The sequence below is a fragment of the Delphinapterus leucas genome, chromosome 11 (assembly GCF_059928025.1).
Source record: "Delphinapterus leucas isolate spDelLeu-1000000601 "Yukka" chromosome 11, BTC_Dleu_Yukka2, whole genome shotgun sequence".
In the NCBI taxonomy this organism is placed as follows: Eukaryota; Metazoa; Chordata; class Mammalia; order Artiodactyla; family Monodontidae; genus Delphinapterus; species Delphinapterus leucas.
In genome coordinates, this window is record NC_143139.1 from 62,249,363 (window position 1) to 62,270,722 (window position 21,360).

The 21,360-nt window shown below is 37.2% G+C and overlaps 1 protein-coding gene across 1 annotated transcript in view; it reads left to right on the plus strand.

The window, feature by feature from the left end:
* Positions 1-21,360, plus strand: part of LOC149748041 (neuron navigator 3-like) — a 659,075-nt gene that overhangs the window by 586,387 nt on the left and 51,328 nt on the right. The window contains exons 5-6 of the mRNA XM_089921063.1: positions 16,529-16,601; positions 20,448-20,631. Coding sequence (XP_089777189.1) covers positions 16,529-16,601; positions 20,448-20,631 — 257 coding nt within the window. The remainder of the gene's footprint in view (positions 1-16,528; positions 16,602-20,447; positions 20,632-21,360) is intronic.

The following is a 21,360-nucleotide window of genomic DNA, read 5'->3' on the forward strand; positions in this document are numbered from 1 at the left end:
TGTTTCTCTGATTATAACATTCATCACATTACATTGGAATTATCTCTCCTGTGAGACTATATATATTTTTAAGGGCTTGGACATGTCTCAATGAATAAATAATCGTTATGGAGTGAATGAAAGCAAACATCTTAAGAATATTTAACCAATGCAAAAACACTGTTGCATTTTACTTTAATTCTTCAAACATTTATATTTAAAAGTTATATTAAAATCTTTGGCTAAAATCTATATAATTATTTGAATTTTATGATAGGATGGGATTTTGCTCAAACTGAGCCATCGTATCTATTTATTTTTGGTTGAAATCAAATGTAATAGCAGTGTATGTTTATCATGAAAAATAGGAAGAATCATTAATTAAAAATAGCACAGGTCACAAAAGAACTTACCATTGGAGAGAATGAAAGTTACGTTTGCTTTACATTCTTCTACACATTCTCTGTGTATGATTCACAACAGCAGTACCTCAAACATGCCCTAACCAGGAGGCATTGTGTCTGTAGAGAGAACTCAGTCTTTGAAATATTACGCCTACTACCTGTTTTACAATTATTTAACTTTTTATATTGCAGTGGTTTTAGGATCCCAGGGGGCATCGGAGCCTTTTCAGTTCCAGGCCAAATTCAGCTCTGTAAACATAATTGCAGAAAGGAAAGTCTGGCATGGTCTGTTTTCAGGCATCCTCTTGAGCAATTGTGTGTTGCTCTAAGCTGCTCTGCTGGGCATGGCTGCTCCCCCTTCTGAAGCTTGTCTAACCTTCTCAGAATCAGACTTCTCCTGTGCATCCAAATGACACTTCTTCTTTGAAGCTTTCACCAGATCCATAGTGAAAATTGATAAATCCATTCTCTTCACTGCCTTATAGTGTTCTCTATAATTCTTTTTTGGACTGTTACGCCTTGTGTTATGGTGATTTATGAATCTTTTTTCGTCTCTTCAGCTATTTTACAGCTCACGAAGCTCACAAAGGCAAAGACCTTATAGTCATTTTTACATCCCTTAACCATCCAGTAGAGCTGTTTGCCCATAATAAACAGTCAATAGTGGCTGAATGAATTGATTACTTGTTGTTAAGTGTTGGTGCCATGGTTAAAATTTAATCACAAACTGATCTCAATTGATACTAATCACACTCAGAATGTAATTTCCATTAAATATCCGTAAGTAAAAATGAAAGAAACCTATGAATAGGCAAGGCATAATTTTGTTAATATTGTGAAAGAGCCTCCAATTACATCTTCCAAAACAGATTATCCTAGTTTTGTAGTAAAAATACTAAAAGGATGGGTGGCATCAAACGTGCCACTTAAAGTTCATGAGTTCAATAATTGGGAGATTGGGATTGACATATATACACTATACACTAATATGTATAAAACAGATAACTAATGAGAACCTGCTGTGTAGCACAGGGAACTCCACTGTACAGTAGAAACTAACGCAACATTGTAAAACAACTATACACCAATAAAAAATAAATAAATAAAGTGAGTCTCTTGTAGACAGTGGAAAAAAGAAAAGAGTTGTGCTAATTAAAAACACTACTCTTTTTTTGGACTACTTCATTCAACACTGAAATGAGTAAGTCCACATATATGCAATACACACTCTGCGTTTGAGAACACATATTGACCTCAGGTTTAAAAAATATTTGAAAGCATACATACAATGATGACTGTCTAGAGTTTTCATAAGTGAAGATAATGAAAACTCTTGTTTTCCTCATTTGAAATCCAATTTGTGATTTAACAATTAGCCATGTTCATACTGAGCAAGTTCATAAGGGTCAAGATAAATGTACAGTTATGAAGTCAGACAATCAAATTTCTGAAAAATGACTCCCATTCTTTGTGGGAATAGTGGAAAATACTGGAAAGTAATCAATGCTCTTTAGAATATACGAGAATAGTGGCTATATCTTGAAATTTATATCTGTAGCACCGAGTACAATTCCAGGCATAAAGTAAGTTTAATAAATGATGAATTGGAGACCTTCAAGATGGCAGAGGAGTAAGACATGGAGATCACTTTCTTCCCCACAAATACATCAAAAATACATCTATATGTGGAACAGCTCCTACAGAACACCTACTGAACGCTGGCAGAAGACCTCAGATCTCCCAAAAGGTAAGAAACTCCCCATGTACCTGGGTAGGGCAAAATTAAAAAGAAAAAACGACAAAAAATAGGGACAGGACCGGCACCTCTGGGAGGGAGCTGTGAAGGAGGGAAAGTTTCCACACACCAGGAGGCCCCTTCACTGGTGGAGACTGCGGGTGGGCGGGAGGGAAGCTTCGGAGCTGCGGAGGAGAGTGCAGCAACAGGGGTGCAGAGGGCAAAGTGGAGAGATTTCCGCACAGAGGATCAGGGCCGACCGGCACTCACCAGCCTGCGAGGCTTGTCTGCTCACCCACCGGGGTGGGCAGGGGCTGGGAGCTGAGGCTCGGGCTTCGGAGGTCAGACCCCAGGGAGAGGACTGGGGTTGGCTGCATGAACACAGCCTGAAGGGGGCTAGTGCGCCACAGCTAGCCAGGAGGGAGTCTGGGAAAAAGTCTGGACCTTCCTAAGAGGCAAGAGACCATTGTTTCGGGGTGCGCCAGGAGAGGGGATTCCTTCCCTGGCTGCCCACAGAAGGCAGAGCACTGCCTAAATGAGCTCCAGAGACCGGTGCGAGCCACGGCTATCAGCGCGGACCCCAGAGACGGGCATGAGACCCTAAGGCTGCTGCTGCAGCCACCAAGAAGCCTGTGTGCAAGCACAGGTCACTATCCAAACACCCCTGGGAGCCTGTGCAGCCTGCCACTGCCAGGGTGCCATGATCCAGGGGCAACTTCCCCGGGAGAACACACGACACACCTCAGGCTATTGCAACGTCACGCCGGCCTCTGCCGCCGCAGGCTCGCCCCGCATCCGTACCCCTCCCTCCCCCCGGCCTGAGTGAGCCAGAGCCCCCGAATCAGCCGCTGCTTTAACCCCGTCCTGTCTGGGTGGGTACAGACGCCCTCAGGTGACCTACACGCAGAGGCCGGGCCAAATCCAAAGCTGAACCCCAGGAGCTGTGCGAACAAACAAGAGAAAGGGAAATCTCTCAGCAGCCTCAGGAGCAACGGATTAAATCCCCACAAGCAACTTGAGGTACCCTGCATCTGTGGAATACCTGAATAGACAACGGATCATCCCAAAATTGAGGTGGTGGACTTTGGGAGCAACTGTAGACTTGGGGTCTGCTGTCTGTGACTGACTTGTTTTTGATTCTTACATTTACCTTAGTATAGTTTTTAGCGCTTGTTATCATTGGTGGATTTGTTTATTGGTTTGGTTGCTCTCTTCTTATTTGTGAATGTATTTATTTATTTAAATACTTTTTATTTTATTTTATTTATTTTTCTATTTTTTTTCTTTATTTTTTTCTCCCTTTTCTTCTGAGCTGTGTGGCTGACAGGGTCTGGGTGCTCCAGCCTGATGTCAGGCCTGAGCCTCTGAGGTGGGAGAGCCGAGTCCAGGACACTGGACCACCAGAGACCTCCTGGCCCCACGTAATATCAGTCGACGAGAGCTCTCCCAGAGATCTCTGTCTCAACGCTAAGATCCAGCTCCACCCAACAGCCAGCAAGCTCCAGTGCTGAACTCCCCATGCTAAACAACTAGCAAGACAGGAACACAACCCCACCCATTAGCAGAGAGGCTGCCTAAAATCATACCAAGTTCATGGACACCCCAAAACACTCCATCAGACGTGGCCCTGACCACCAGAAAGACAAGATCCAGCCCCACCCACCACAACAAGGGCACCAGTCCCCTCCACCAGGAAGCCGACACAAGCCATTGAACCAACCTTACCCACTGGGAGCAGACACCAAAAAAAAACGGGAACTAAGAACCTGCAGCCTGTGAAAAGGAGATCCCAAACACAGTAATTTGAGAAAAATGGGAAGACAGAGAAATATGCAGCAGATGAGGGGGAGCAAGGTAAAAACCCACCAGACCAAACAAATCAGAGGAAATAGGCAGTCTACCTGAAAAAGAATTCACAGTAATGATAGTAAAGATGATCCAAAATCTTGAAAACAGAATGGAGAAAATACAAGAAATGTTTAACAAGGACCTAGAAGAACTAAAGAGCAAACAAACCATGATGAACAACACAATAAGTGAAATTTAAAATTCTCTAGAAGAAGTGAATAGCAGAATAACTGATACAGAAGAATGGATAAGTGACCTGGAAGATAAAATAGTGGAAGTAACTACCACAGAGCAGAATGAGGAAAAAAGAATTGAGGACAGTCTCAGAGACCTCTGGGACAACGTTAAACACACCAACATTTGAATTTTAGGGATCCCAGAAGAAGAAGAGAAAAAGAAAGGGTCTGGAAAATATTTGAAGAGATTATAGTTGAAAATTTCCGTAACATGGGAAAGGAAATAGTCAAGTTCAGGAAGCACAGAGAGTTCCATACAGGATAAATCCAAGGCGAAACACACCAAGACACATATTAATCAAACTATCAAAAATTAAATACAAAGAAAAAATGTTAAAACAGCAAGGGAAAGGCAACAAATAACATACAAGGGACTCTCCATAAGGTTCACAGCTGATCCTTCAGCAGAAACTCTGCAAGCAAGAAGGGAGTGGCAGGATATATTTAAAGTGATGAAAGGGAAAAACCTACAACCAAGATTACTCTACCCAGCAAGGATCTCATTCAGATTCAATGGAGAAATTAAAAGCTTTACAGGCAAGCAAAAGTTAAGAGAATTCAGCACCACAAATCCAGCTTTCAAAAAGTGCTAAAGGAACTTCTCTAGGCAGGAAACACAAGAGAAGGAAAATACCTACAAAAACAAACCCAAAACAATTAAGAAAATGGGAATAGGAACATACATATTGATAATTACCTTAAATGTAAATGGATTAAATGCTACAACCAAAAGCCATAGACTGGCTGAATGGATACAAAAAACAAGACCCGTATATATGCTGTCTACAAGAGACCCACTTCAGACCTAGGGACACATACAGACCGAAAGTGAGGGGATGGAAAAAGATATTCCCTGCAAATGGAAATCAAAAGAAAGCTGGAGTGGCAATTCTTATATCAGACAAAATAGACTTTAAAATAAAAACTATTTCAAGAGACAGAGAAGGACACTACATAATGATCAAGGGATCAATCCAAGAAGATATAACAATTGTAAATATTTATGCACCCGACACAGGAGCACCTCAATACGTAAGGCAAATGCTAACAGCCATAAAAGGGGAAATCGACAGTAACACAGTCATAGTAGGGGACTTTAACACCCCACTTTCACCAATGGACACATAATCCAAAATGAAAATAAATAAGGAAACACAGGCTTTAAATGACATATTAAACAAGACAGACTTAATTGATATTTACAGGACACTCCATTCCAAAAACAACAGAATACCCTTTCTTCTCAAGTGCTTATGGAACATTCTCCAGGATAGATCATAACTTGGGTCACAAATCAAGCCTTCTTAAATTTAAGAAAATTGAAATCGTATCAAGTATCTTTTTCTGACCCCAGCGCTATGAGACTGGATATCAATTCCAGGAAAAAAAATAACTAAAAATACAAACACATGTAGGCTAAATAATATGCTACTAAATAACCAAGAGATCACTGAAGAAGTCAAAGAGGAAATCAGAAAATACCTAGAAACAAATGGCAATGAAAGAAGATGACCCAAAACCTATGGGATGCAGCAAAAGCAGTTCTAAGAGGGAAGTTTATAGTAGTACAATCCTACCTCAAGAAACACGAAGCATCTCAGATAAACAACCTAACCTTACACCTAAAGCAATTAGAGAAAGAAGAACAAAAAAAAATAAAATCCAGAGTTAGCAGAAGGAGAGAAATCATAAAGATCAGATAAGAAATGAAGGAAACAATAGCAAAGATCAATAAAACTAAAAGCTGGTTCTTTGAGAAGGTAAAGAAAATTGATAAACCATTAGCCAGACACATCAAAAAAGAAAGGGAGAAGACTCAAATCAATAGAATTAGAAATGAAAAAGGAGAAGTAACAACTGACACTGTAGGAATACAAAGGATCATGAGAGATTGCTACAAACAACTCTATGCCAATAAAATGGACAACCTGGAAGAAATGGACAAATTCTTAGAAAAGCACAACCTTCCGAGACTGAACCAGGAAGAAATACGAAATATAAAGAGACCAATCACAAGCACTGAAATTGAAACTGTGAATAAAAATCTTCCAACAAACAAAAGCCCTGGACCACATGGCTTCACAGGTGTATTCTATCAAACTTTTAGAGAAGAGCTAACACCTATCCTTCTCAAACTCTTCCAAAATATAGCAGAGGGAGGAACACACCCAAACTCATTGTACGAGGCCACCATCACCCTGATACCAAAACCAAAGATGTCACCTAAAAGGAAAACTACAGGCCAATATCACTGATGAACATAGATGCAAAAATTCACAATAAAATACTAGCAAACAGAATTCAACAGCACATTAAAAGGATCATACATGATGATCAAGTGGGGTTTATCCCAGGAATTCAAGGATTCTTCAGTATACACAAATCAATCAATGTGATACATCATATTAACAAACTGATGGATAAAAACCATACGATAATCTCAGTAGATGCAGAGAAAGCTTTCGCCAAAATTCAACACCCATTTATGATATAAACTCTCCAGAAAGTGGGCATAGAGGGAACCTACCTCAACATAGTAAAGGCCATATTCGACAAACCCACAGCAAACATCATTCTCAATGGTGAAAAACTGAAAGCATTTCCTCTAAGATCAGGAACAACACAACGATGTCCACTCTCACCACTATTATTCAACATAGTTTTGGAAGTCCTAGCCATGGCAATCAGAGAAGAAAAAGAAATAAAAGGAATACAAGTTGGAAAAGAAGAAGTAAAACTGTCACTGTTTGCAGATGACATGATACTATACATAGAGAATCCTAAAGATGCCACCAGAAAACTACCAGAGCTAATCAATGAACTTGGTAAAGGAGAAGGATACAAAATTAATGCACAGAAATCTCATGCATTCCTATCCAGTTATGATGAAAAATATGAAAGAGAAATTAAGGAAACACTCCCATTTACCATTGCAACAAAAAGAATAAAATACCTCGGAATAAACCTACCTAAGGAGACAAAAGACCTGTATGCAGAAAATTATAAGACACTGATGAAAGAAATTAAAGACGATACAGACAAATGGAGAGATATACCATGTTCTTGGATGGGAAGAATCAACATTGTGAAAATGACTATACTACCCAAAGCAATCTACATATTCAGTGCAATCCCTATCAAACTACCAATGGCATTTTTCACAGAACTAGAACAAAAAATTTCACAATTTGTATGGAAACAGAAAAGACCCTGAACAGCCAAAGCGATCTTGAGAAAGATAAACGGAGCTGGGGGAATCAGCTTCCCTAACTTCAGACTATACTACAAAGCTACAGTAATCAAGACAATATGTTACTGGCACAAAAACAGAAATAAAGATCAATGGAACAGGAGAGAAAGCCCAGATATAAATCCATGCACAAATGATCATCTTATCTTTGACAAAGGAGGCAAGAATATACAGTGGAGAAAAGACAGCCTCTTCAATAAGTGGTGCTCGGAAAACTGGACAGATACATGTAAAAGAATGAAATTAGAGCACTTCATAACACCATACACAATAATAAACTCAAAATGGGTTAATGACCTAAATATAAGGCCAGACACTATAAAACTCTTAGAGGAAAACATAGGAAGAACACTTTTTTTTTTTTTTTGTGGTACATGGGCCTCTCACTGTTGTGGCCTCTCCCGTTGCGGAGCACAGGCTCCGGACACGCAGGCTCAGCGGCCATGGCTCATGGGCCTAGATGCTCCGCGGCATGCGGGATCTTCCTGAACCAGGGCATGAACCCGTATCCCCTGCATCGGCAGGCGGATTCTCAACCACTGCGCCACCAAGGAGGCCCAAGAACACTCTCTGACATAAATCACAGCAAGATCCTTTTGGACCCATCTCCTAGAGAAATGGAAATAAAAACAAAAATAAGCAAATGGGACCTAATGAAACTTAAAAACTTTTGCACAGCCAAGGTAACCATAAACAAGACAAAAAGACAACCCTCAGAATGGGAGAAAATATTTGCAAATGAAGCAACTGACAAAGGATTAATCTCCAAAATATACAAGCAGCTCATGCAGCTCAATATCAAAAAAACAAACAACCCAATCCAAAAATGGGCAGAAGATCTAAATAGACATTTCTCCAAAGAAGATATACAGATTGCCAGCAAACACATGAAAGGATGCTCAACATCACTAATCATTAGAGAAATGCAAATCAAAACTACAATGTGGTATCACCTCACACTGGTCAGAATGGCCATCATCAAAAAATCTACAAACAATAAATGCTGGAGAGGGTTTGGAGAAAAGGGAACCCTCTTTCACTGTTGGTGGGAACGTAGATTGATAATGCCACTATGGAAAACAGTATGGAGCTTCCTTAAAAAGCTAAAAACAGAACTACCATATGACCCAGCAATCCTACTACTGGGCATATACCGTGAGAAAAACAATTCAAAAAGAGTCATGTACCACAATGTTCATTGAAGCCCTATTTACAATAGCCAAGACATGGCAGCAGCCTACGTGTCCATCAACAGATGAATGGATAAAGAAGACATGGTACATATATACAATGGAATATTACTCAGCCATAAAAAGGAACGAAACTGAGTTATTTGTAGTGAGGTGGATGGACCTAGAGTCTGTCATGCAGAGTGAAGTAAGTCAGAAAGAGAAAAACAAGTACTGTGTGCCAACACATAAATATGGAATCTAAAAAATACCCCTCTGGTTTTGTGGGGGAAGGGTAAGCTGGGATGAAGTGAGAGAGTGGCACTGACATATACACACTACCAAATGTAAAATAGAAAGCGAGTTGGAAGCAGCTGCATAGGACAGGGAGATCAGCTCCGTGCTTCATGACCACCTAGAGTGATGGGATAGGGAGGGTGGGAGGGAGAGGCAAGAGGGAGGGGATATGGGGATATATGTATACATAGAGCTGATTCACTTTGTTATACAGCAGAAGCTAACACAACATGGTAAAGTAATTACACTCCAATAAAGATGCTAAAAACTTTTTTCAAACCAAAAAAACTAAAAAATAAAAATAATTTAAAAAATGATGAATCAGTGAATGGTTTGATTTATTGAACATAAACAAAATTAAATGGTATTGCTTAAGATACTAATATTGGTTATACAAATAGAAGTTATTCATGTCTAAAAATATGAATTAACTTCTGTTGAATTTATTTAGTATCTTCAATAAAAAAACACACGCAATGATCAATTTACTTATTTACTCTAGAAAAACTGTGTTTTGGTTTAGGCAATTGTGATAACATTATTTTCATACAATCCAAAAGCCTGAAGGCTCAGTATGCCCAAACAGTTTTTTTTTTTAACTCCCAAACATTTTAAAACTTCTGAAAGCATTGATTGTATCTAGAAGTTAGAAACTTTTGGTTTTATTTTCAGTATACAGTCAATATTTTTATAGTTATTTAGCCATCCTCAAGTTTAGCAGGAAAAAGAGAGGCAATGTAGGTGTTCCATGCCAATAAAATGTAAGCCACAGACAGAAGGACCCAAGAAATAGTGCATGACATAAAATAGGCAAGTAAAAGTCCTGGGAGTTGTCCATGAGCTGCAGATATGACTGTTACCTGAGCCAAATGAGAAATGGGGTGTCCAAAGAACAGAACGGATTTCTTTGTATTACTACTACAAAGGCAAATATATATTTTAATACCAAAGGAATAAGTGTAAAACACATGAATTATATAGTATAATGGTTCAAATACACAAAAGACAATATAGTGCTACAGTGTGAACAGTGCAATTCTTGCATCCACATGGGGTAAATTGAAATTATATTCAGTTACTTTCTTTGAAGAGCATAGGTGGAAGCTTTGTTTTCCAGGCATCGCTGCAAACTGGAATCACCTGGGGACTTCGAACAGTTTTTTTTGGTAACTGCTCTCCACAGACGTTCTTAGTTAACTGATGATGGTGCAAATTGGGCATGTATACATTTAAAGTTCATCAGGCGATTCTGATGCCTAGCAAAGTGTGCAAACTGTTGAATTAAAAGTTTGGAAAGCAGGTTTTGTGCAGTGTGGATAATTCTCAGAAAAATTGCTGTAATACCAAAAGCAAAAGATGCTATGATGCTATTTTATACCAGTACCACCTGCTATTGATTTTTTTAAGATTTATTTTATTTACTTATTATTTTTGGCTGTGTTGGGTCTTCATTGCTGTGCACGGGCCCCCTCCAGTTGCAGCGAACGGGGGCCACTCCTCGCTGCGGTGCGCGGGCCTCTCATTGCGGTGGCTTATCCCGTTGAGGAGCACGGGCTCTAGGCGCGCAGGCCTCAGCAGATGTGGCCCGCGGGCTTCAGTAGCTGTGGCTCGCGGGGCTCTAGAGCACAGGCTCAGCAGCTGTGGCACACGGGCTCATCTGCTCCGTGGCAGGCGGGATCCTCCCGGACCAGGGTTCAAACCTGTGTCCCCTGCATTGGCAGGCAGACTCCCAACCACTGTGCCACCAGGGAAGCCCACCTGCTATTAATATTAAAGACTGTTACAGTAATCACAGCTACTTTTTTATTCTTGAGTTTATTAGAGTTCTTACTATGTGCAGTGCATTGTACTATGTACCTATTTATGTGCAATTTCATTGGGTCCTCTGAGTAATGATGTATATTATCTGTTTCTCATCTCATTATTTAATTTGAAAAGGTCAGATAAGATGATCTTTATGGGCTCCTCAATTTCGGAAGTTCTTTTAAATTATTTATTTCTATCAATCCTAAAATATAATGTCAACAAGTTCCCATAGAAGGGTAAATGGGAGAGGGGAGATGCTGGATCCCTCCAGTGTAGATGAATGTGATGAGCATTAGAGAGAAGCTTAGGATTCTGCAGAAGTATTAAGTTGCCTGGGCAGATAACGCTAAATTTGATTATTAATAGTATTATAAAGTATTGTTTATGTCTTTTTTTATTTGAATAATCTAGGCATAAAACATCATTTTATCCCTGTGTAGTTAATTCATTCCCTCAATGATTGTTGATAGCGTGCCTAAGGTACTCTTACTCTCTCTATGTGTGTATACATATACAGAGAGGGAGAGAGAAAGAGAGAGCCCAAGTGCCAGCAAGCATGAGAGGCCGGGAGTAGTAGGATTGAGGCTTTTATGAGTTGATTTATTTAATCCTAAATCTAAGAGTCAGTTCTTAGTTCTCATCTTACTTACCAGCTGCTTTAGCTAGAGCTCATGTGTCCGTTGGAGTTAATGTACTTTCTTCAGGTGCTTTTCTGTGTCCCATACTCTCCTAATTTGCCTGACATGTCACTGGTTGCTTTTCCTCCATTTCCTCTGTTGGTTCCTCCTCTTCTTTCCAGTGAGTCTCCTCAAGCCCACTGTTTGTTCCTCTTCTCTTTTATAGCTACACGCCCTTCGTGATTTAATGTAGCCCCATGGCTTTAATTGCCTTCTGTATGAGGATAACCCTGAAATTTAGATCTCTGTTCCAAAACCTCTCAGTTGAACTCCAGATTGTGTATCCAAAGGCCTGTACATCCATTTGGGTGTCTAAGAGACTAGATAACAGGTCCAGAAATTAACCCCTTGTATCTGTCTGTGGCTTTTCCCATCTTATGGCTGGAGATGTCATCCACCTGGCTACCGAGGCCAGAAACCTTGGCGTCATCCTTGACCGCTCTCTCTTATGTGCCACATCTTCCCATTAGATTCCTTCAAAGTATATCCAGAATCTGATCCTTTCGGATCCGGGTGATCCTTTCTCATCACCTCACTGCCGCCACCATTGCCTGAAACACTATCATCTTTCATTTGAATTACTTGCACGAGCTACCTGACGGGTTGCCGTACTTCTATCTTTATATGCCTGGAGTCTATGCTCAACAAAGCGAGGGACCAATCATTTTATTTTTAATTTAAGTAAAACATACATAGAAGAGTATAAATACTCTAATAGAATTTGAGGGAAAGCAAACATAAAAAGTGTATAAAATACTCCAGTCTTAAATATATAGCTGATAGATTTTAAATATCTCTACACCTGTGCACTCACCACTCAGATCAAAACAAAGGATACTTCTAGCATGTCTGTTCCCCTTGTGCCACTTTCCAGACTGTACCCCTCTAAAGCTCATCACTATTCTAATGTCTGTTTTCATTGTTTAGTCTTGATCTTGAATTTCATAAATTGAGCATCATATAGTATATACTCTTTTGTTAGCTTCTTTTGCTCATCTTTTTTTTTTTTTTTTTTTTTTCCGTACGCGGGCCTCTCACTGTTGTGGCCTCTCCCGTTGCGGAGCACAGGCTCCGGACGCGCAGGCTCAGCAGCCATGGCTCACGGGCCCAGCCGCTCCGCGGCATGTAGGATCTTCCCGGACCGGGGCACGAACCCGTGTCCGCTGCATCGGCAGGCGGACTCTCAACCACTGCGCCACCAGGGAAGCCCTGCTCATCTTTATGTGAGACTTCCTCTGGAGGTCAGTTGCTTAATCTGTAAAGATGACGGTAGACTAAAGATGAGATTAGGAGCTAAAATTTGAAAACAAACTGATGTCCAATCCCAACTCACAGAATTTCTGATTCTTATTGTCTGGCGTCAGACACAGGGAAGTAGTATATTTTAAAAGATCCCAAAGAGAATATAACATCTAGCCTCTGGATCAAATGACTCTCTGTCTTCCTCTGTCTCTATCTCTGTCTCTCTTTTTTTTTCTTGGATTCATTTCTTCCAAAAATACAAGGACCAATTGGCCAACACTCCTTTCCTCCCTTCTTCCTCAAGTATGTACTGTGCCTCTATCAGACACCAAACACCATGCTAGGCTGCCGAAGGTGCACAAGTCAACAAAATTCAGTTCTTGTCTCTCAGAGGCTTAGAGCTTCGCTAAACCCATGTCTTCATTAAAAAAAAAAAAGAAACCTGAATGAACAAATAAATAAATAAATAAAACTATGAAAACTCAACAAACATCTCTATTTACCCGCAAACCAAATAGAGGGAGTGAGGAGAGAGAGATCAAGAAATGATTGACTTTGTTAAATAACCTAGTAATTTTGAAATAGTTGTTTAAATTTGGTCAAATAACTGATTGCTTATGAAAGATTGACTCAAATTTCAACTCAGTTGCTTTCCTTTTCAAAATGATTTGGTATCTAGACAAATTAAAGGGGATTGAAAAGAGTTAAAATTCTTTTTCAGATCTTGAACAGAAGGACACCATTTGTAAACATATCCTAAAAATTAACTATGTGATTATATAACCAGTATTTTGAATATTTTGTTTTTGTTTTGCGCCAGTTAACTGATGTAATTAAATCCATGCAGAGACTTTGCTTGTGAGGATAATTTTCCACTTTCTGATTAGTCATTGAATATAACGCCCACCTCCACCCCCCAAAAGAAAAGGTACGGTAGATGTGTCAATGCTCTGGTCTTCTTCAGGGCAGTGTTTTTCAAATTGTGGATTACTGTCCATCAATGGATCCTGAAATTCATCTAGTGGATTTTAACCAATATTTAAATACAGATTAAAAAGCATTAATTAATTAATGAAAAGAGAAGACAATGTTATTAGTAGAAAGCATCACAAGCGATTTCATGTAGCAAGTGTAAGTACTGATCTATGAAACTTTTGTTTCCATTATACTTAGGTAGCTGTGCATTGGGTTGTTTATTAGTTTATTAAGTACATGAAATTATTCTAATTAAAAATTGACCCAAATTATTAGCTGTTAAAATTACAGTTTGAATTTTGATAGCTTATTTGCTATATGATTCAAATAATGCTGAGAAAAAATAAAACTCACTTCAGTTAATTGGATGAATTTGATGACAAAATCACTTTTATCTGTTTAGGATTTCAAAAATGTTTGGAGGTTTTTAGTTCAAACAACAGTTGAGGTTTGACATGACAAAAAAATTAGGAACTAAAACAGTATTTATAGATATTTAACTGGGAAATGTGAGGGGACAATCTATTATTTTAAAGCAGGAATTATGAGAAACTAATGTCTCAAATTTATTAAAATAAAAATAATCATTAACTAAAATATATTATTATATAGGTAGAAAATATTCTCAAATTATTTTAGAGTATGCCTCTGACAAGGAAACTAAACATATAAATGACATTTAACAACATTTCTCACAGCCATTTTCTTTTATTATAACATCGCTGGGTAAAAAATGTAAGTAGTACCAACAAGCATGATGGAATTTATAGATGACTTTGGAGTTAGGTAGGGAGAGGATATTATTTTCTTAAGTTTTGTTTGTTATGTTGTTACATTGTTGGAAAATTAATTATGACCAAAAACAAAAATTGGTGAATAAATAAAGTGTAATGAACTATCCTTTAATAGTCATCCTGGAGATTTTGTATTCAAGTACTTATTCTGTTGCTGTTATTTACCTGCTATAGTAAGACGGGAAACAGAATTAACTACCTCAAATTGTTGGTGCTCATAGTGAATGACTGTAAAGGACTATTACAAAAGGTTGAATGCTTCTGATAAATAGATATGAAAGGAATGTAAGGTATATTTTGAGTATTTTTTTCTTTACTAGGACCCTTTTAATTTCCCTTTCTAATTTATGGTGCATATTGAGAGAGAGTTGTTTGTCTCTAATACCCAATCTAGACAGCAGTTTTATTTTTTATTCTGTTTGAACAGCCAAAAAAGCCATTTTACACTTAATTACAGACACTGTTCATGAATATTTTCTTGGTCTTCCAATGAACTAATCTGTTTATGTATAATAAAAATACATTTTGCAGTAAATTATATATATTTGGGCCAGAAATCTTACTTTCTATAAAATTCATATAATTGGTGTAAAATTAATAATATCAATAATAATTGTTGCAGCAAACATTCAAAAATACTCAGCTCAATTCTGTCTTAATATTAGGCCACAATAATTATTTGGCATCTTTTATTTTTAATCAACCTGAAAAAAAATTTTTTAAAGGACACACTGGGTAGACACAGTAGTATATTCTGCTTGTTACACTTTTCTTTTTCTTTCCTTTATGTTATCTTATTTTCTAATAGCAAAGTGAAATGTGAAGGAAAGAATTTGAAGTGGATTCCAGAACCATAGGTTTTTTGGGTATTTAGACGTTGACAAGTAGAACGAGAAGGTCCACTTGGTCATGTAACATTCAGCGTCTTCAACTCTATCATTCTTTCAGTAAAACTTATTTTGAAACGAATCAAGAAGTTATTTTTTTCTCAAAGCAAATGTGTATACCTTGGCTGCAATCATTTTGAAGTAAAGAACCTCTCATTGGATATTATTACTTTAATCTTGCACAAAATTACATTTAAAAAGGAACGTAAACAGTTGTCCATTTTATAAAGACAGATTCTGGAATATATTTTTTTTCTTTTTCTTTTCTTTAACAGACATTTTGACCTTCCTATGAAGCTCAGCTAAAGAGGACATTGGCAAAACTTTGTATGTCCTCCTGCATAGCTTTTGATGAGAATTTAATAAGACAGAAAACAGTACCTTGCCAAGTATTAACTTTAAATCTCTTATTTACTTTAGAATTTCAAGATTTATGGAACACCACAAAACCCAGGGAGATGACTCACAAAGAACTGGAACTTTCTAGTTTCCTACATTCTTTTAAAAAGTCTTAGCTATTTAACTTTGCTACATAATGCCATAACTAATACTGAAATCAGCCCATGAATTAACATAAATTAGTCTTTTTTTTTTTTTTTTGCTTCTCACCCTAAATGGTTAATCACTGGCTATCATGTTGCAATGAACTGTTCAAAAGCAGTGGCATCACTCTTTTAAATTACAAAGGCAATGCCTATATTTAAGCAGAGAATTAGCAACTGTAGAAGTACAAATACAGTTTTTAAAATAAAGAATTTCTATGATTTAGGATGAAAATATGCTTCATTTCTTTCATGTATATCAATCCTTATCTTTTGGCATACTTACCAAATATTACTGTTCGAATCTCAGTTACCCACATCCTAGTATTCTAACTCACAGAAACAGGAGTCTCCTCCTATTTGGATACTTTAGTTGAGACTTGTTTGTGAAGCACAAAATCAGTCTGGTTTTATGTTAAGTAGGTGGGTTGCTAATCTGTAAGAATGCCATTCTTGGTCAGGCCTTTATGAATTGTTTGTAAGTACTAAATCGGACAATGCAATCTTTATATTCATTCTGCAATTAGCCAAAATAATTCTAGTTAAACTCTGGTTAAAGACCTCTAGTATGAAATGAATGTAAAGCATTCATTCTTTCTTTATCTTTCTCTCTGGCTTCATTCTAGCTCATTTATTTATTTAAAAATAACCTTCTAAGTTACTTTTTCACTGCTTTTCATGTTGCAGATTGAAAATGTTGATGTCTGCCTTAGTTTTCTAGCAGCCAGAGGAGTAAATGTTCAAGGTCTATCTGCTGAAGGTAAGAAAAAGCACAGTTGTCACAAATGGCATCCATGTTTGTAAAAGACTTTTTATAATGCTAGAAATGTAAAGTGGGAGTACATAGCCCCTAATACAAGAAAGGAAATCAGTAAAGTTTCCAAAATAATAGAAACATAAATTCAATGGTTATTAATGTACGCCTTATGTAGGTATGTTTCCAGATTTTGCCAAAATTGTTCTTTACATTATGGGAGGGGGACATATTAACAAAATATCTTTATGTTATTACCAGTTGGTAGTGTTTGTAGAGTCTTAAGTAGATGGATGGATAGATAGATAATGCTGGATAATAAATACAGTAGATGGACATAAATACAGTTAAAATAGTGTAATTAATGCTCATATTTTATCAATAACAATTCTATAATTTGATCAAGTTGGTAGTCCAAGTCTAAATATTTGTTAATTTTAAATAAGTCATCAGGAGTTCTTACTTAATTAGCACTAACAGTATTAATAACTGTTCTTTGTAAAGGCCTTAAAATTTTTAAATGTTTAAAAGATCATCACTGACATTGAAATATAGAAAAGTGGAAAAAGAAAACTAGATCTGTTATTGTTTTTTCTGCATTTGTTTTTCTTCCACATATATTTTTAGGAAGCCTTTGCAAAATTTCCAATTTAGTACTATTAACAAAAAACAATTGCTAAAGTTATGAAATACCAAGTCCTTTGAGATCTGTATCAGCAACAACCATTTTTAATTAGAATTTTATGATTAAACACTTTTGACAATTTATGTTGCTTCTTGTTTCTACTACAGTCAGTTTACTCTGAAAAGCCTTTTTCCCCCACAGATAGTAGAAATATTAGACAATTCTAAGCTGCTCAAAGTTTGCTGCCATTGGAAAAAGAGGAATTGTGTGACTTCTGAAATATTATGGACATGTACTAGAATTATTTACGTTTGTCAATTTTTCTTCACTGTTTAAATTTTATATTTCTTTAATCCTTTATCTGTATATGTCATCATGATGTTTAATATTAAATTACATATTTAATGGCAAAAAACTTATGTTCAAACCTAACTCATGGTTCTGTTACTTAGAATAAAATTTGATAAAACCCTCCAGGATAATACTTTACTTTCTAAGTGGTTAAAGTTGGTGAGAAATGTTACCATTTATTCGTTTTATGTCTCTTCCGTATAACATGACATCTTTTTGTTTTGCTTTGTTTTATTTTTTCATACTTTGTTTTTAAACATCTTTATTGGAGTATAACTGCTTTACAGTGTTGTGTTACTTTCTACTGTATAACAAAGTGAATCAGCTATACGTATACATATATCCCCATATCCCCTTCCTCTTGCCTCTCCCTCCCACCCTCCCTATCCCACCACTCTAGATAGTCACAAAGCACCAAGCTGATCTCCCTGTGCTATGCAGCTGCTTCCCACTAGCTATTTTACATTTAGTAGTGTATATATGCCAGTGCCACTCTCTCACTTCATCCCAGCTTACCTTTCTCCCCCAAACCCGTGTCCTCAAGTCCATTCTCTACATCTGCGTCTTTATCCCTGTCCTGCCCCTGAGTTCTTCAGAACCTTTGTTTTTTTTTTAGATTACATATATATGTGTTAGCACACGGTATTTGTTTTTCTCTTTCTGATTTACTTCACTCTGTATGACAGACTCTAGGTCCATCCCTTTCACTACAAATACATCAATTTCATTTCTTTTTATGGATGAGTAATATTCCATTGTATATATGTGCCACATCTTCTTTATCCATTCATCTGTCGATGGACACTTAGGCTGCTGCCATGTCCTGGCTATTGTAAATAGGGCTTCAAGGAACATTGTGGTACATGACACTTTTTGAATTATGGTTTTCTCAGGGTATATGCCCAGTAGTGGGATTGCTGGGTCATATGGTAGTTCTGTTTTTAGTTTTTTAAGGAACCTCCATACTGTTCTCCATAGTGGCTGTATCAATTTACATTCCCACCAGCAGTGCAAGAGGGTTCCCTTTTCTCCACACCCTCTCCAGCATTTATTGTTTGTAGATTTTTTGATGATGGCCATTCTGACTGGTGTGAGGTGATAACCTCGTTGTAGTTTGGATTTGCATTTCTCTAATGATTAGTGATGTTGAGCATCCTTTCATGTGTTTGCTGGCAATCTGTATATCTTCTTTGGAGAAATGTCTATTTAGATCTTCTGCCCATTTTTGGATTGGGTTGTTTGTTTTTTTGATATTGAGCTGCATGAGCTACTTGTATATTTTGGAGATTAATCCTTTGTCCGTTGATTCGTTTGCAAATATTTTCTCCCATTCTGAGGGTTGTCTTTTCGTCTTGTTTATGGTTCCTTGGCTGTGCAAAAGCTTTCAAGTTTCATTAGGTCCCACTTGTTTATTTTTGTTTTTATTTCCATTTATCTAGGAGGTGGGTCCAAAAGGATCTTGCTGTGATTTATGTCATAGAGTGCTCTGCCTGTGTTTTCCTCTAAGAGTTTTATAGTGTCCAGTCTTACATTTAGGTCTTTAATCCATTTTGAGTTTATTTTTGTGTATGGTGTTAGGGAGTGTAACATGATATCTTTTATTAACATAAACCTCTTGCTTTTTATTTATCTCCTAAAAATATATGAATGCCCAAAATGATTTTCTAAATTGATTAAACATGCATAGTAATAAAATAAGAAGTTAAAAAAACCTCTTTCAATAAGATCATTCAGGTTTACAGGAGAAAATTAATACTTTCTCACTGTAGCTTTATATTGAACAAGCCAACACTTATATGTTATGACCCCTGTGAGGAAGATTGGGGGCTTATAACAATTCAGCCTCATTTTTTATGAATAATTCCACAGCATAGTGTGTGTGGCATTATAAACCATCAGAGAGCAAGAAATCTAAGTAGTCTATTAATGTTTCTAAATTCCAAAAAGGAGACATAAAACCTTGACCTCAAAGGAGGATATATTTTATTGCCAATAGCAAGTTTCATTTAAATTATGATTATAGGTTGTGTAGCATTATATCAAGCTTTACTTGCATCTCATTTTCTAATTTTAAAATTATAACTGCAGGAGGAAAATGTAGGCTCATGTTGTAGCCTACTTTGTGCATTTAATTTTTTATTCAGTATTAGAAAAACTTACACAGGAGCCCCATGTGTTAGAACTAGGAACTCCACTTACATTTATTCAACTATGTTATCTAAAGTCATGAGTAAGGTGATCTTTAATATTTATTAATATGTAACATAAATTAAAAATAAAAGAATTGGAGCATTAAAAATGGATACCTATGATGTAGTCTGCTTTTTGGAGGACACATACATATATTTTTGAAAATAAATTGGTTGGTGGGTGATTTCGAATTGTGCTAACAGTTATAAATCTAGTTGCTATTACGAGGTGCACCCGTAGCATCAGTATTTATAATGTAGGACAACCAGCATTTAAGTGGCTTTCTTTCTCTAGCTCATAGCCACCACTGTGTTGGTAACAGCTGTGTGTGTTTGTGAGGGAAGCAGAGTGCTAAACCAAATGATTAGCACAAGACTGAGAGCCCCTCCGTTTCCATGAAGAAACTAACTCTAGAAAAACTGTCATTCAGGGTCAGCAAAGAACATCACTTGAGTAAGCTTTGTTCTCTTTATGCTTCATCCCTTCCCTCTCTCCCTGAAATTTCCAAGCTATTTGGAAATGCTAGCATGTTTCAGAAAATCAGATTTGCTTAAATCTGTGACTGAGAAAATCAAGTTGTATTTCTGTCTCCGTAGATTTAGCCTAAGAGACTTGCTTCTAGAATTTCATTTGTAAAAAATAATCATTTTCTATGATACTGTTTTTATATTTTCCACTTGATACAGAAATAAGAAATGGAAACTTAAAAGCCATTCTAGGGCTGTTTTTCAGTTTGTCTCGCTACAAGCAGCAGCAGCATCACCAGCAGCAGTATTACCAGTCCTTGGTGGAGCTTCAGCAGCGGGTCACCCACGCCTCCCCTCAGGCAGAAGCCAGTCAGGCCAAAACCCAGCAAGATATGCAGTCCAGGTAAGGAAGGGAAGCGGGGAATGTGTTTAGAATGAATTTATCTTGATACAGCTTGTTTTTAATAAGTTTTTGTTTGCGAGTTTGGAAAACATATTTATATAGTTGTATCAAAGTGTTGGGATTCTTTGATTAACATTATAGAATTTAAAACCACTTTTCTATTGGTTGGATGACCAACACTTATCACTTTTTAGGTGAAATATTTATAGTGTTTGTTTTCTGAAGGTGATTGTGGTTTGTATCAAAATGTGTGAAATGTCTTTCTTGTAAGTAGTATATCAGAGTTCCTTCCTTCTACAAGTTATTGTTTAGAATGTGCTTTTTGAATCCTAGTCTCCAGTTGTGTAGTTTTCTTTGGTTGATGCTTTTGATCGATTAAATCATTACATCTGTCAAAAATTTCAGGTCTGTTAAACATAGGAGTTTGAGTGTTTGGGAACATACCATTTTGATGTGAGATTGTGCATGCATGTGCGTGTATACGTGTGTGTGAGTTTCTATACACACATTGTTTGTCTGACTTGAGTCTGTGGGTGCATGTAGACACAGCTGGTGTGGGGTGCTGACAAACCACTGCAGCTTCCTTTACTCTTTTGTTCCTGCCTTTTTTCCAGTTTGGAACTATATCAGTCATGATTCAGCTAGAGAAGCAGAATCAGTAAGAAAGAGTGCAAACAGATTTATTTTAAAGAATTGATTCACATGATAATGGGGGCTGGCTAGGCAAGT